The sequence below is a fragment of the Trichomycterus rosablanca genome, chromosome 21, assembly GCF_030014385.1.
Source record: "Trichomycterus rosablanca isolate fTriRos1 chromosome 21, fTriRos1.hap1, whole genome shotgun sequence".
NCBI lineage: Eukaryota > Metazoa > Chordata > Actinopteri > Siluriformes > Trichomycteridae > Trichomycterus > Trichomycterus rosablanca.
Window position 1 is genome coordinate 12,557,701 of NC_086008.1, and position 14,831 is coordinate 12,572,531.

The 14,831-nt window shown below is 40.0% G+C and overlaps 1 protein-coding gene across 1 annotated transcript in view; it reads left to right on the forward strand.

Moving 5' to 3' along the window:
- Nucleotides 1-14,831, forward strand: part of edil3a (EGF-like repeats and discoidin I-like domains 3a) — a 287,021-nt gene that overhangs the window by 79,822 nt on the left and 192,368 nt on the right. The window contains exon 2 of the mRNA XM_063017541.1: nucleotides 4,968-4,994. Within this exon, the coding sequence (XP_062873611.1) occupies nucleotides 4,968-4,994 (27 nt within the window). The remainder of the gene's footprint in view (nucleotides 1-4,967; nucleotides 4,995-14,831) is intronic.

The following is a 14,831-nucleotide window of genomic DNA, read 5'->3' on the forward strand; positions in this document are numbered from 1 at the left end:
ATAGTGAAAATGGCTAACCAAACAACCAGTACAAGAAATTTAAAATAAAGATATTGGTGTTAGAACAAGTTAACATTGTAAAGGGCACTGATGCAACTGACAAGCCAAAAAATCAGATTACCTGGTTCTATCCTCATGAAAACAACCAGGCTCTGTGCTCACTTTCACAGGCCATTTTTCCCTGCTACAAATCCTTACCTTGAAGTTAAAGTTAAATTATTTCAGTTCTTGAATATGTGTGTTATATCAGACCATTTTCACACATCACAGATTGAGTTAGCTAGCATGTGCTGTAGACCTCATTGCGACGTGTGCTGCCACATCTAATGTGCAAACCACATGGTAGAAATACTGTGCTAATCCTTCACCCAGATGCAAAAGAGCATCTAACATCTGCCATGCCACAACAAAGTGTTGTGTCACGCTGACAATGCTGCAATCTTGGCAAGGCATTGGGAAACGGCTGGCAAAGAATGAAGGGTTGCCTTGGCATTTTTGTTTTTTTTGTATATATGAAAGATTAATTATTGGACTCACACCTGCTAAGAGAATTAGACCCCTGAAGGTGTGCTGTGGTATCTGGAACCAAGATGTTAGCAGCAGATCCTTTAACTCCTGTAATTTGTGAGGTGGGGCCTCTATGGATCGGCCACAGATGCTCGATTGGATTGAGATCTGGGTAATTTGGAGGCCAAGTCAACACCTCACACTCGTTGTTGTGCTCCTCAAACCATTCCTGAACCATTTTTGCTTTGTAGCAGGCCACCTTCTTCCATTGCTCCGTGGTCCAGTTCCGATGCTCACGTGCCCAACAGGGGTGGACAGGGGTCAGCACAGGCACCCTGACTGGTCTGCGGCTATGCAGCCCCATACGCAACAAACTACGATGCACTGTGTATTCTGACACCTTTCTATCAGAACCAGCATTAACTTCTTCAGCAATTTGAGCTACAGTAGCTCGTCTGTTGGATTGGACCACACGGGCCAGCCTTCGCTCCGCACGTGCATCAATGAGCCTTGGCCGCCCATGTCCCTGTCGCCGGTTTACCACTGTTCCTTCCTTGGACCACTTCTGATAGATACTGACCACAGCAGACCGGGAACACCCCACAAGAGCTGCAGTTTTGGAGATGTTCTCACCCAGTTGTCTAGCCATCACAATTTCGCTCAAATTTTCACAAACTCGCTCAAATCCTTACGCTTGTTCATTTTTCCTGCTTCAACTTTAAGGATAAAATGTTCACTTGCTGCCTAATATATCCCACCAACTAACAGGTGCCGTGATGAAGAGGTAATCAGTGTTATTCACTTCACCAGTCAGTGGTCATAATGTTATATCTGGCTGGTGTAACATAGTGCACTATTTTTGGCCTGAAATGGAAGTGGTAGCTCAGTGGTTAAGGTACTGGACTAGTAATCAGAAGGTTGGCGGTTCAAGCCCCGCCACCACCAAGTTGCCACTGTTGGGTCCTGAGCAATGCCCTTAACCCTCAATTACTCAAAATCGTGTTCAGTCATAATTGTAAGTCGCTTTGGATAAAAGCGTCTGCTAAATGCTGAAAATGTAAATGCCATTTATTAAAGCCTAATTGTTGTATTTTATTATTATTATTATTATTATTATTATTAATAATAATTATATTATTATTTTATTATTATTATTATTATTATTATTATTATTATTGTTATTATTATTATTATTCATTGTTATTATCATTATTATTAATCATTATTATCATTATTGTTGTTGTTATTATTATTATTATTATTATTTTATTATTATTGTTATTATTATCATTAATAATTATTATCATTATTATTAATTATTATCAGTCATCATTATTATTATTAATTATTATTTATTATTATTAATTTATTTTTTATTAACATTTTTTTATTAAACAAGTCAAATGAATCCCTAAGTTACTCAAGTTATCGTGACAGTGATAACTATGATAAATAATAAATATGATAAACATGGCATCAATGGCATTTTATAAGCCATCTTTTGTCTGTGCCTCCTAAAAAACACACACAATCTCTGGCTAAGGCTTCTTTCAGAATCAAAATCTTAGATCTCTCCACTCACACCCTCCCCTATTCTCAGGCCACTAAAGAAACAAACCATTGTGGAAAGAGGTTTGCATAAGCAGCTTCAAAAGAGGGACAAACTGAAAAAAAAGACTATTTGCGCTTGCGTGCCTTTTCACTGCACTGTAGGAAGAGATGAGATATAACACAAGCAAAACAAAGCATAAAAATATACAGCTGAACTTTGCAAAGTGCAGTCCAGAGCTAAATGCTTCTCAGAGTGCATTTAAATTACAGTGGCAGAGTGAAGCACTGCTTTCCTCATTCGCTTTTTCCACTTACATTACTGTCTGCATTTACACCTCATAGGTAGTTTATATGAATCAGAATCACTTTATTGGGAAAGTACACTGAGTACCGGGTACAAGGAATTGAATGGCTTGGTATTATGGTAAAAATACTGTGCTAATCCGTCACCTAAATCAAAAGAGAATCAAGTGTCACACGACAATGCTACCATCTTGGCAAGTCATTGGGAAAAGAATGAGGGGTTACGTGCCACTGAGGTGGCGCAGCGGTAAAAACACACGCTGGAACCAGAGCTGGGATCTCGAATACATCGTATCGAATCTCAGCTCTGCCTGCCGGCTAAGGCTGAGCGGCCACATGAACAACGATTGGCCTGTTGTTCAGATATGCGCGGGACTAAGCCGGATGGGGTCTCGCTCTCTCATGACTGGTACAATTACGACCTCTGCTGGCTGATTGATGGCGCCTGCACAGAGATGAGAAAAAGAGTGCTCAGGGTGTGTCTCTCCGTACACAACGCTGAGCTGCACTGCACTCGTCAAAGTGTAGGTAATAAGATGCATATGGCATGCTGCCCACGTGTCAGAGGGGGCGTGGGTTAGCTTTGTTCTCCTCAGTCAGAGCAGGGATCAGCATTGGTGGAGAGGAAGCATGACGCAATCGGGTAACTGGACGCGCTAGAAAGGGAAATGACAATTGCTCAAAGTTGAAATCCTGGGTTTCCGAAATACATGAAACACGAGAACACTCAAGTGGGCGCAGCGGTAAAACATGCTAGCACACCAGAGCTGACATCACAAAGTCGAAAGTTTGAATCTCAACTCTGCTACCGGCAGGCTGGGCGCTTACACGAACAATGATTGGCTCGTTCGTGGGGAGGATGCCAAAGGGATTCCTCATGACTGACAATGGCAAGCCGTAGCCTACTGGTTAAGGCACTGGACTTGTAATCAGAGGGTCGCTAGTTCAAGCCCCACCACTGCTAGGATGCTGCTGTTGGGCCCTTGAGCAAGGCCCTTGAGCAAGCCCCTAACCCCCAATTGCTCAGACTGTATACTGTAACTGTACTGTAAGTCGCTTTGGATAAAGGCATCTGCTAAATGCCGAGAACGTAAATGATGAAATTATGACCTCTGCTGGCTCATGGCACTTCACAGAGACAAGGGATAATGTGGATCAGTGCGTGACTTAACAAAGCTGATCCATGTATAAACTCGCCTCGTGACGAAAAGATGAAAAGATGCAGTTTGTAGATGCAGTTTGTAGTTCTACAATTACTGACTGTAGTCCATCTATTTAGCTACATACTTTAACCTCCTTTTACTCTGTTCTTAAATGGTCAGGACCCCCACAGGACCACTACAGAGTAGGTATTATTTAAGTAGTGGATCATTCTCAGTGGATTATTAGACACTCCTACCTAGTTGGTCCACCTTGTAGATGTAAAGTCAGAGACGATCGCTCATCTATTGCTGCTGTTTAAGTTGGTCATCTTCTAGACCTTCATCAGTGGTCACAGGATGGATATTTTTGTTTGGTGGACTATTCTCAGTCCAGCAGTGACAGTGAGGTGTTTAAAAACTCCATTAGCATTGCTGTGTCTTATCCACTCATACCAGCACAACACACACTAACACACCACCACCATGTCAGTGTCACTGCAGTGCTGAGAATGATCCACCATGCAAATAATTGTAGAACTACAAAGTGCCTCTATATGGTAAGTGGAGCTGATAAAATGTACAGTGAGTGTAGAAACGAGGAGGTGGTCATTGTGTTATGCCTAATCAGTGTATATCCCACCAGGATCAGTTTATTCACACTTTATATCATGCAACGCTTCATAGCTCCTTTATAAATTAGGGCAGTTAGCATCTACCTCAAACGTGTGCTCCTGCCCAAAGGAACATGAACGCTTATGTAAAGAAGTACAATGGAGTGAGATAATCTAAACTCAATGCTTAATGGAGAAAGAAATGGAAGTCAATTTTGCTTGTCGTTCGCAATAATGGTGCAAAACATTTCCTTTTGCTTGCATGAATGATGAACAATGGGAATTTATTTGTCTTGTATTCACTGTCTGTTGATAATTGTGACAATTATGACTGAAAAGCATTTCTTACCAAGTCTTATGTTAAAAGCAAAAATAAAGAGGCAACTGAACAAAACCGCTAGTTGAGGCTAATGTTCCGATGTTTACTTTGAATTAATTTGCAAATGCATACACAGGGTAGAGCTAACTACATAGCTGAAAGGTACGATTCACAAATTTATGTGCACCTGTAAGGGGAATGTATGTAAAAGCAGTTACCCAGCAGCTCCTAATTCATCAAGATGAATGTTTTCTTAGCATAATAGTGACTAGGCAAAGGAAACCTCTGTTCTGTGTATTTGTACTACAAGACTACTGTTTGTACAAGCGATCTTGGGACCTGGGGTTGCTTGGTTTTGGCTTTAAGGCACAAATCCTATGACAAAGAAGTGAGGGAATAATTTGTAGTTATTATCCAGGATACTAAATCAATATTCTTAATAATATTAATTATTCATTAAATTTATTGAAATGAACGTTTAAATATTTTTAATTAGTCTAATATTAATCTCTCTCTCTCTTTCTCTCGTTGCAGCATCAGAGGGTAAAGAAGCAGCTTCAGGTATGATATTTCTAGCTTTTATTCTTTCTGTGGTTTGGATTATATATATATACTGTATATATCAGGCATAGCATTATGACCACCTCCACTTATCATATAGAAGCACTTTGTAGTTCTACAATTACTGACTGTAGTCCATCTGTTTCTCTGCATACTTTTTTAGCCCCCTTTCACCCTGTTCCTCAATGGTCAGGACCACCACAGGCCCACTACAGAGCAGGTATTATTTGGGTGGTGGATCATTCTCGGCACTGCAGTGACACTGACATGGTGGTGGTGTGTTAGTGTGTGTTGTGCTGGTATGAGTGGATCAGACACAGCAGTGCTGCTGGAGCTTTTAAACACCTCACTGTCACTGCTGGACTGAGAATAGTCCACCAAACAAAAATATCCAGCTAACAGCGCCCTGTGGGCAGCATCCTGTGACCACTGATGAAGGTCTAGAAGATGACCAACTCAAACAGCAGCAATAGATGAGCGATCGTCTCTGACTTTACATCTACAAGGTGGACCAACTAGGTAGGAGTGTCTAATAGAGTGGACAGTGAGTGGACACAGTATTTAAAAACTCCAGCAGCGCTGCTGTGTCTGATCCACTCATACCAGCACAACACACACTAACACACCACCACCATGTCAGTGTCACTGCAGTGCTGAGAATGATCCACAACCTAAATAATATCTGCTCTGTGGTGGTCTTGTGGGGGTCCTGACCATTGAAGAACAGGGTGAAAGGGGGCTAACAAAGCATGCAGAGAAACAGATGGACTACAGTCAGTAATTGTAGAACTACAAAGTGCTTCTATATGGTAAGTGGAGCTGATAAAATGGACAGTGAGTGTAGAAACAAGGAGGTGGTCATAATGTTGAATGCAAGCTGGGATATGCGGAGAAAGCATTTTGTTGTACTGTAAACGTGACACTTTTTGAAGATCCCTTAAGTTACACCACTGAGTAGACATTCTAGTTCAAGAGTGACTTATTAAAGTGCCTTGTCTCAACACCCCCACCCCATAAATAACACTGGGATCACTTGTTGTGGCTTTGTAGCTTCTAAATCAGATTTAATGAGTGCTTTTATTAAGCAATAAAGTTTCATGAGCCATTTTTGTCAATCCTGTCACAGCTGTGAATGACGACCCCACCAGAGGTTCTTGTTTTACAATAAAATAATGCATGTGTATCGGTCGGTCAATACTGCATATTGTTTTCAAGCTTGCCGCTCTGTAATATAGTCATGAGAAAGCCATGTACCATGGCAATATGTGCCCAACACAACATACTCAGCATGTAAAACCAGTCTAAAAAACCTACACCACACTGACAAGATGTAGCATTTTGTCTCTATACAGTCAGACTGATACCAGCTTGAAGAAAAAGGAGTTTATTAGGTCCAATTTGTCTCTGTTAATCACTGCGCTGTTTGTTCAGAGGTTTTTATAAGATCCCTGACTGTGCTTTGTTGCTTGTTTCCATCATTGGCACCAGATGTGAAACTGGCATCAGGCTGCATTGTACTCTGAGGAAAAGCTAAAACATCAAAGCAATTAGTTTTATGAAAGGCGGAACATTCACTGTACACAGTATAAAGGCGATAAGCTGCAGAAATATACGATCGAGCATTCGATCATCTTACTCCAACAATCATCGATGTATTAGGGATAAAACTCTTATTACAAATGGAAGCCAGTTAATTTAATCACTCCTTCAGTGCTCACTTCATGTAATCTTCACTAACCCTCCTTACACCACTCATGTCTGATTAAGCCTACAGTACGTCTTCAATCGGCTCCATCCAGCTCGAAGCTGGCTCACCACTTGGGGCTGGCGATGAAGCATGATGGGTTTAAGTATGAATATACAGCACACAGCAGGGGAAGATCATCACTGCCTCTCTGATGCTATAGCTAATACTAGCAACTACTGAAAGCTGACTGAACTTGTGTGCTGATGTAATGGTACAGACGAGTGCTGACTAGGGCTGTAAGACGGTTTGATTCTTCGTGCGGTATGGACTTTTCATATACCGCCATACCGTAGCATAGATAATACAACAGCTGTAGGCTTCAGTAGGCAGCAAATCATATAATATTACTATGGAGCGCTGCGTAGATTAGATACAGCTTACTTCTTAACCAGGTAGCGTTTGCATAACAGTGTTAACAGATGAGAGAGGTTTCCTCGATATGGTGACAAAAAATAACAAAAACAGATGGAGGATGAAGAGAGGAAGACCAAATATGCATCAGAAGAACCTGCCAAAAAAGAAAATAAGGCATGTCGGCAGTTTGGAACAGACTAAAACACTATACACCAATCAGCCATAACATTAAAACCACCTCCTTGTTTCTACACACACTGTCCATTTTATTAGGTCCCTTTACCATATAGGAGCACTTTGAAGTTCTACAATTACTGACTGTAGTCCATCTGTTTCTCTGCATGCTTTGTTAGCCCCCTTTCCTGCTGTTTTTCAATGGCCAGGACCCATGGTGGATCATTCTCAGCACTGCAGTGACACTGACATGGTGGTGGTGTGTTAGTGTGTGTTGTGCTGGTATGAGTGGATAAGACACAGCAGCGCTGCTGGAGTTTTTAAAACACCTCACTGTCACTGCTGGACTGAGAATAGTCCACCAAAGAAAAATATCCAGCCAACAGTGCCCCATGGGCAGCGTCCTGTGACCACTGATGAAGGTCTAGAAGATGACCAACTCAAACGGCAGCAATAGACGAGCGATCGTCTCTGACTTTACATCTACAAGGTGGATCAACTAGGTAGGAGTGTTTAATAGACTGGACATTGAGTGGACACAGTATTTAAAAACTCCATCAGTGCTGCTGTGTCTGATCCACTCATACCAGCACAACACACACTAACACACCACCATCATGTCAGTGTCACTGCAGTGCTGAGAATGATCCACCACCTAAATAATACCTGCTCTGTAGTGGTCCTGTGGGGGTCCTGATTATTTAAGAACAGAGTAAAAGCAGGTTAAAAAGTATGTAGAGAAACAGATGGACTACAGTCAATAATTGTAGAACTACAAAGTGCTTCTATAAGGTAAGTGGAGCTGATAAAATGGACCCACATATGCAAGGACACGATTCCTCTATAGACAGTCGAGAAAGAAGCTTTCAGGGCAATAATTAAAACACTGGATTCCAGGTATGCCTTACCAACATTGTAAGCAAACTAAAAGCAGAGATATTTAAAGTCGTCCACTTTTCTACAACAGACCTGTGGTCAAGTTGTACAATGGGCAGTACAGTACAGTACAGTTGTGAGGCCAAGCAAAGCTTAAAGTACTCAAAACCTTCATTATATACATGGTGAAATGAAGATGTTTTATATTCTATGTATTTATGACAGTAGAATAAACCACAGCCATATAAAAAGTCCCAGATACAAATTTTTAGGCATACCGCCAGTTCTAGTACAGACACAGAAAGAACCCGGACCGTTCCACCTGGGTGTCAGAGGGAGTGTGTGTTAGTCACGGCCCTCCACGGTAACAAGTGAAGGTCAACAGTAGTATAGGAAGCAAAATGCGACCGCCGTGTGGTCTGATGTGCTAGCACACTACAGCGTCGTGTTTGAGTTCCAACCTGGCCAGGCATCCACACGACAGGGGCAGTTCCCAGAATTTGTGTGCTGTGTAGAAGGCCTAGATTTTATAACAGCTTTCGATTAAACAAGTTTCGGATTTCTAAAACTTCGGATTTCTTTCTTATAATTAATTCACTTAGTTTAACAAAACCCATTATTAACAGGTGTATCAATCATATGAATGAATCTATATGTTTATATTTTTCTGATTTGGGGTTGTAATTAATTAATTTAAATTTAAAAAGTAGAAACTTTTGGGCACATACTGTGTTCTTAGGGTTAGGGTGTTATTATTTAAAGATGTTGTTAATGGTCCTTCACAAAAGTGGTTTTAAACCAGGGAGACGAGGCCACCTAGGGAGCCTTACTGGGGCTAGAGGAGGGTCCCTGTGGCATTGAACTAAATAGAGTAAAGAGTAAAAAAATAAAAAATTGTGTTCTGCCCATGTCAGGTTTTCCAAAAACCATGACCCAGTTGCTCTAAATTGCCTTTAAGTATGAGTAATAAGTATGTAAATGGGTGATGCCCTGTTAGGTTGTATTCCAGCTTTGTGGTGTGCAACCAAAAATCTTTTCAAGGTTTCAAAATCAGATCTATCACATCTGTGAATCAAAGGAAAATAAAGGAGAAAAAAGTTGAGGCTGACTTCTGGGCGTCTTACACTCGTTTCATAAGTTAAACAAACCCCTGTGATGAAAGAACACTGGGGAAAAAACGTTTCTTTTCCTCGTTACCTATTGAAAAACAATAAATACCCTGGTGAGTCAAGTTGGCCCTTGAATGCCACATGGTACAACATCAAAAGTCTAGAGAACAAGAAACGACACTATACATAAATTATAGCAGCCCACAAACCCTTCGTATAAAAGTGCTGATGTTTATTTCCTTTCTTTTGTTTGTCCAACAAACAGAGCTATATCTGAGATAAAGTGAAAGTGTTTTTAGTATAAACCCAATGTTTCCATCAAAAAATACACAAAAATGTGGCACCAGAAGACTAAACTGCTTGAGTTATTAAAAACAGAGTTTCTTACATTAACTTTGACTTTTATTTCATTGCAGACAGGATGAACCTGAGATATTTCATGTTTTATCTGCTCAACTTCATTTCATTTATTAATAAACATCCATTCCTGCATTTCAGACCTGCGACACATTCCAAAAAAAAGTTGGGACAGTAAAGCATTTACCACTTTGTAATGTTACCATTCCTTTTCACCACACTTAAAAGACGTTTTGGCACCGAGGAGACCAAGTAATTTAGTGTTTCAGCTTTTATTTTGTCTCATTCTTCCTGCAAACACGTCTTAAGATGTGCAACAGTACGGGGTCGTTGTTGTCGCATTTTTCGTTTCAAAATCCTCCACACATTCTCTATTGGGGACAGGTCAGGACTGCAGGCAGGCCAGTCCAGTACCCGTACCCTCTTCTTCCGCAGCTGTGCCTTTGTAATGTGTGCAGCATGTGGTTTTGCATTGTCTTGTTGAAAAATGCACGGACGCCCCTGGAAAAGACGTCTTGAAGGCAGCATATGTTGCTCTAAGATCTCAATGTACTTTTCTGCATTAATGCTGCCATCACAGAAGTGTAAATGACCTTTGCCAAGGGCACTAACACAGCCCCATACCATGACAGACCCTGGCTTTTGGACTTGTTGCTGATAACAGTCTGGATGGTTCTTTTCTGGAATGCTGATTCATCTGATCACAATACACGTTTCCACTGTGTGATGGTCCATCCTAGATGCCTCAGAGCCCAGAGAACTCGACGCCACTTCTGGACATGGTTAACATAAGGCTTCTTTTTTACACAGTAAAGTTTTAAGTGGCATTTGTGCATGTAACTCTGTATTGTTGTGCTTGACAAAGGTTTGCCAAAGTAATCCCTCACCCATGTGGTTATATCAACTATTGTTGAGGGGTGGTTCTTGATGCAGTGCCGTCTGAGAGATGGAAGATCACAGGGTTCAGCTTAAGCTTGCATCCTTGGCCTTTACGCACTGAAATTCCTGCTGATTCCTTGAATCGTTTAATGATATTATGCACTGTAGAGGGAGAAATATGCAAATTACTTCCAATCTTTCTTTGAGGTACATTGTTTTTAAACATTTTAATCATTTTCTCACACATTTGTTGACAAACTGAAGATCCTCTGATCATCTTTGCTCATCAAAGACTCAGCCTTTCCTGAATGCTGCTTTTGTATCAGACCATGATTACAATCACCTGTTCTGAATCACATCATTATTTAGTTATTTCACCTCATTACTAGCCCTAAATTGCACCTGTGACAGCTTTTTTTTTTTTTATGTGTTACAGGTCTGAAATGCAGGAATGGATGTTTATTAATAAATGAAATGAAGTTGAGCAGACAAAACATGAAATATCTCAGGTTCATCCTGTCTGCAATCAAATAAAAGTCAAAGTAAATGTAAGGAACACTGCCTTATTATTTTATTTGCATATTCCATACTGTCCCAGATTTAGGGTTGTAGTTATTCTAATATGATAGATGTTATATAATATTACTTTACGTGGGATAAGTTAAAATGGCATGATATTTAGTTTGTTCATATTAAGTATTCCAAATTTCTAAACCAGTCATAAGGGATTCGGAGTGTTGAAGTAAGATCACACTGATGTGGGAGGTGGTAATGTAGAGGAACAGTAAACAGTTCTGACATCAAACTGAAACTAAGGCCAGCTTTTATGATGTTGTGGTTTGCTAGAATTTATCTTTGAAGTGAAGTTTTCTCATTTTAGCTGGTTTTTTGCACACCACATGACTAATTAAACTAGTGTATTTGATCTGATAGCATGGAAGCTCTTGAAAGGCTTCGTGTGCTAGTACTACATGGCATGCAATATAATATTTGAGTTTTCAGCAATAACATTATGAGAACATTATAAAACAATTGGTTCTTATAGTCTTTTAGTCTATGTTCCAAATATTCCACTTTTCCTCCCAATTCCCCAATTATAATTTCTAAAATGAATCAATAAATAAATGTATTTATTTATTTAATTAATTAAAAAAAAAAGCAGTTAGTCATCACGTGGTGTTTAATTTTTTGTGATTAACGGTGTTAAAGTTAACGAGCTACATTTGTGTTTTTGGTGGATTGTGCAGCGTTACTGGACGCTCACTGGTCATTCTCACATTACTGCTAGTTTTTATTAAAGATGAATAAAACTTCGATCCAACATCATTCTGCTTAACCCGCAACGCACGCAATGGGTAAATGTTACAGCCAGCTTCCGGTGTAGTGATGATACGTCGCTCCCTACTCCCTACACAGTTTGAAGTTCACTTCATTTAGGTTTAACATTTTCGTTATCTTTGGATTGAAGTCTCACTTAAAATGGTGGAATACCCTACGTAGTGCACTTCACAGGAACAACTGGGGTGAATGGAAGGAACGCTCCTACAGAATTGGCACTAAAGGTTGAAAGATCGCTTTCTGAACCAATCAGACCTTCTGATTGTAATTGTTAGTAAGAAATGCAGTTATTTGCATTCATTCAGTTTGCGTCACACAGATGATGTGTCAATGAAACGCTTGATTGGCTTTCTAACGAGTTCGTGTTTTACTTCACAATCGGGAAAAGTTTGGAAATTTTTTATTATAAGAATATTATAATATATAAACTTATATATTATTTGTTTATTTCTATGCTACTTTTCCAATATATGTTTTGTGTATATTATATTGACTCGTGACTTGACTCGGACTCTAGCCTAAAGACTCGTGACTGACTCGGACTCTAGCCTAAAGACTCGTGACTGACTCGGACTCTAGCCTAAAGACTCTTGACTTGACTCAGACTCTAGCCTAAAGACTTGTGACTTGACTTGGTCTCTAGCCTAAAGACTCAAACTCTAGCCTAAACACTTGTGACTTGACTCAGACTCTAGCCTAAACACTCGTGACTTGACTCGGACTCTAGCCTAAAGACTCGTGACTCGACTCAAACTCTAGCCTAAACACTTGTTACTTGACTTGGTCTCTAGCCTAAAGACTTGTGACTTAACTCGGACTCTAGCCTAAAGACTCGTGACTTGACTTGGTCTCTAGCCTAAAGACTCAAACTCTAGCCTAAACACTTGTGACTTGACTTGGTCTCTAGCCTAAAGACTCGTGACTTAACTCGGACTCTAGCCTAAAGACTCGTGACTTGACTTGGTCTCTAGCCTAAAGACTCGTGACTTGACTCAAACTCTAGCCTAAAGACTCGTGACGACTTGGTCTCTAGCCTAAAGACTCGTGACTCGACTTAAACTCTAGCCTAAAGACACGTGACTTGACTCGGACTCTAGCCTAAAGACTCATGACTTGACTCAGACTCTAGCCTAAAGACTTATGACTTGACTTGGACTAGCCTAAAGACTCGTGACTTGACTCAGACTGTAGCCTAAAGACTCGTGACTTGACTCGGACTCTAGCCTAAAGACTTGGGACTTGACTCAGACTGTAGCCTAAAGACTTATGACTTGACTCGGACTCTAGCATAAAGACTTGTGACTTGACTCAGACTCGTATTTTGTGACTTGTGAACATCTCTGCCAAGAACAATAAGCACATTTCAACCACTTTGCCATTTTGCAAGGATTTTTTCCCACAAAATAACGGCTCAATAATTTGCTTAATAAGAATTAACCAGCAAGCAAAAGAGCAATCAGTAATATTGTAGGTTAAAAGAATAGATGATTGCATTAGCATGAGATGAAGCATTCAGATTTATTACACTCAAACACTTTTATTTTCTATACATATTTTTTCCTAGAGTAATCACTAGCAATACACGTTTCGTTTAATATTTCATTCAGTTTGAAACCTAGCAAGACTTTCTCCAAGCAAAAAGACTGGAAGCTTTTTTAGTAGTGTGTAATTCCCACATCATAAACTGCCCTGTGAATTTTGGACACTGAATTATTAAAATGAGAATACATAAAATATTAGATACATACATAAAACACTTTTTTGGTTTTAATTATTTGCAAAGAGACTATATTTTTTACATTCCTAATACACTTTTTTGCTGCTCTACACTGACAGACCAGCGTGGTATGCAGAAATCCTTCAGCCATAATATTAAAACCACCTCACTGTCCATTTTATCAGCTCCACTTACCATATAGAAGTACTTTGCACAGGACCCCACAGGACCACTACAGAGCAGGTATTATTTAAGTGGTGGATCATTCTCAGCACTGCAGTGACACTGACATGGTGGTGGTGTGTTAGTGTGTGTTGTGCTGGTATGAATGGATCAGACACAGCATGGTGCATGGTGCAAATTTGTGCTCTACACAAGCATTTCCTAAGACTTAACAGTACATAACTCTGTTACATTCACTTTGCACTGTGCTCCGACGCAAAATGAGCAAAATGAGATGCTAAGTGATCTTGGGCACTTGTTGAACATCATAACTTATTTGTGTGGTGTCCAACAGACTTGTTTGTGTTCCTGTGCATTTTAAATGACTTTTGCAATTATCTTCATATTGCGATCTGCAAAAAGTGCAAATTTGTGCTCTACACAAGCATTTCCTAAGACTTAACAGTACATAACTCTGTTACATTCACTTTGCACTGTGCTCCGACGCAAAATGAGCCAAGAAATAATCAACACTTCAGCTGTAATTAATTACTAAGTTTGCGCTTTGGGCTGTTGCAGTCTGTAAGACTGTTGACACTGGTAACCATTAAAGGTGTAATTAGCATTCACCCTGGGGATTTCTGTGGCCGCTTCCACTATTACAAATACACAAGTTAAATGTTTAGTGATGTTTGAACCTGCATGACCACCGGTTCTCACTGGGTCAGTGCACTCGCCACAAAACAAAACCACAAAGTGCAGACCACGGAGTGTTAAAATTTGACATTTGACCCTTTACAAAGTTTTAAGCTGCTACGCTGCATACTAATGGGTGTTATGTAGTACATAACATTGGTAGGGAAGAGAACTTTCAAATATCCAGACAACTCTGGGCATAGAGGGCAAATACAACAGCTGGCAAATGTGAGTCACAGTGGTTTTATAGTCATACCATGCATAGATTCCAGCAAATCAGGTATACAACCATGTAATCTTTATAGCTATTGTTAAAAAGATGCCAAAGTGAAGACAATCAGTACCTTTTCAGCAGGTTCATCAACATAGATAGATGATAGATAGATAGATAGATAGATAGATAGATAGATAGATAGATAGATAGATAG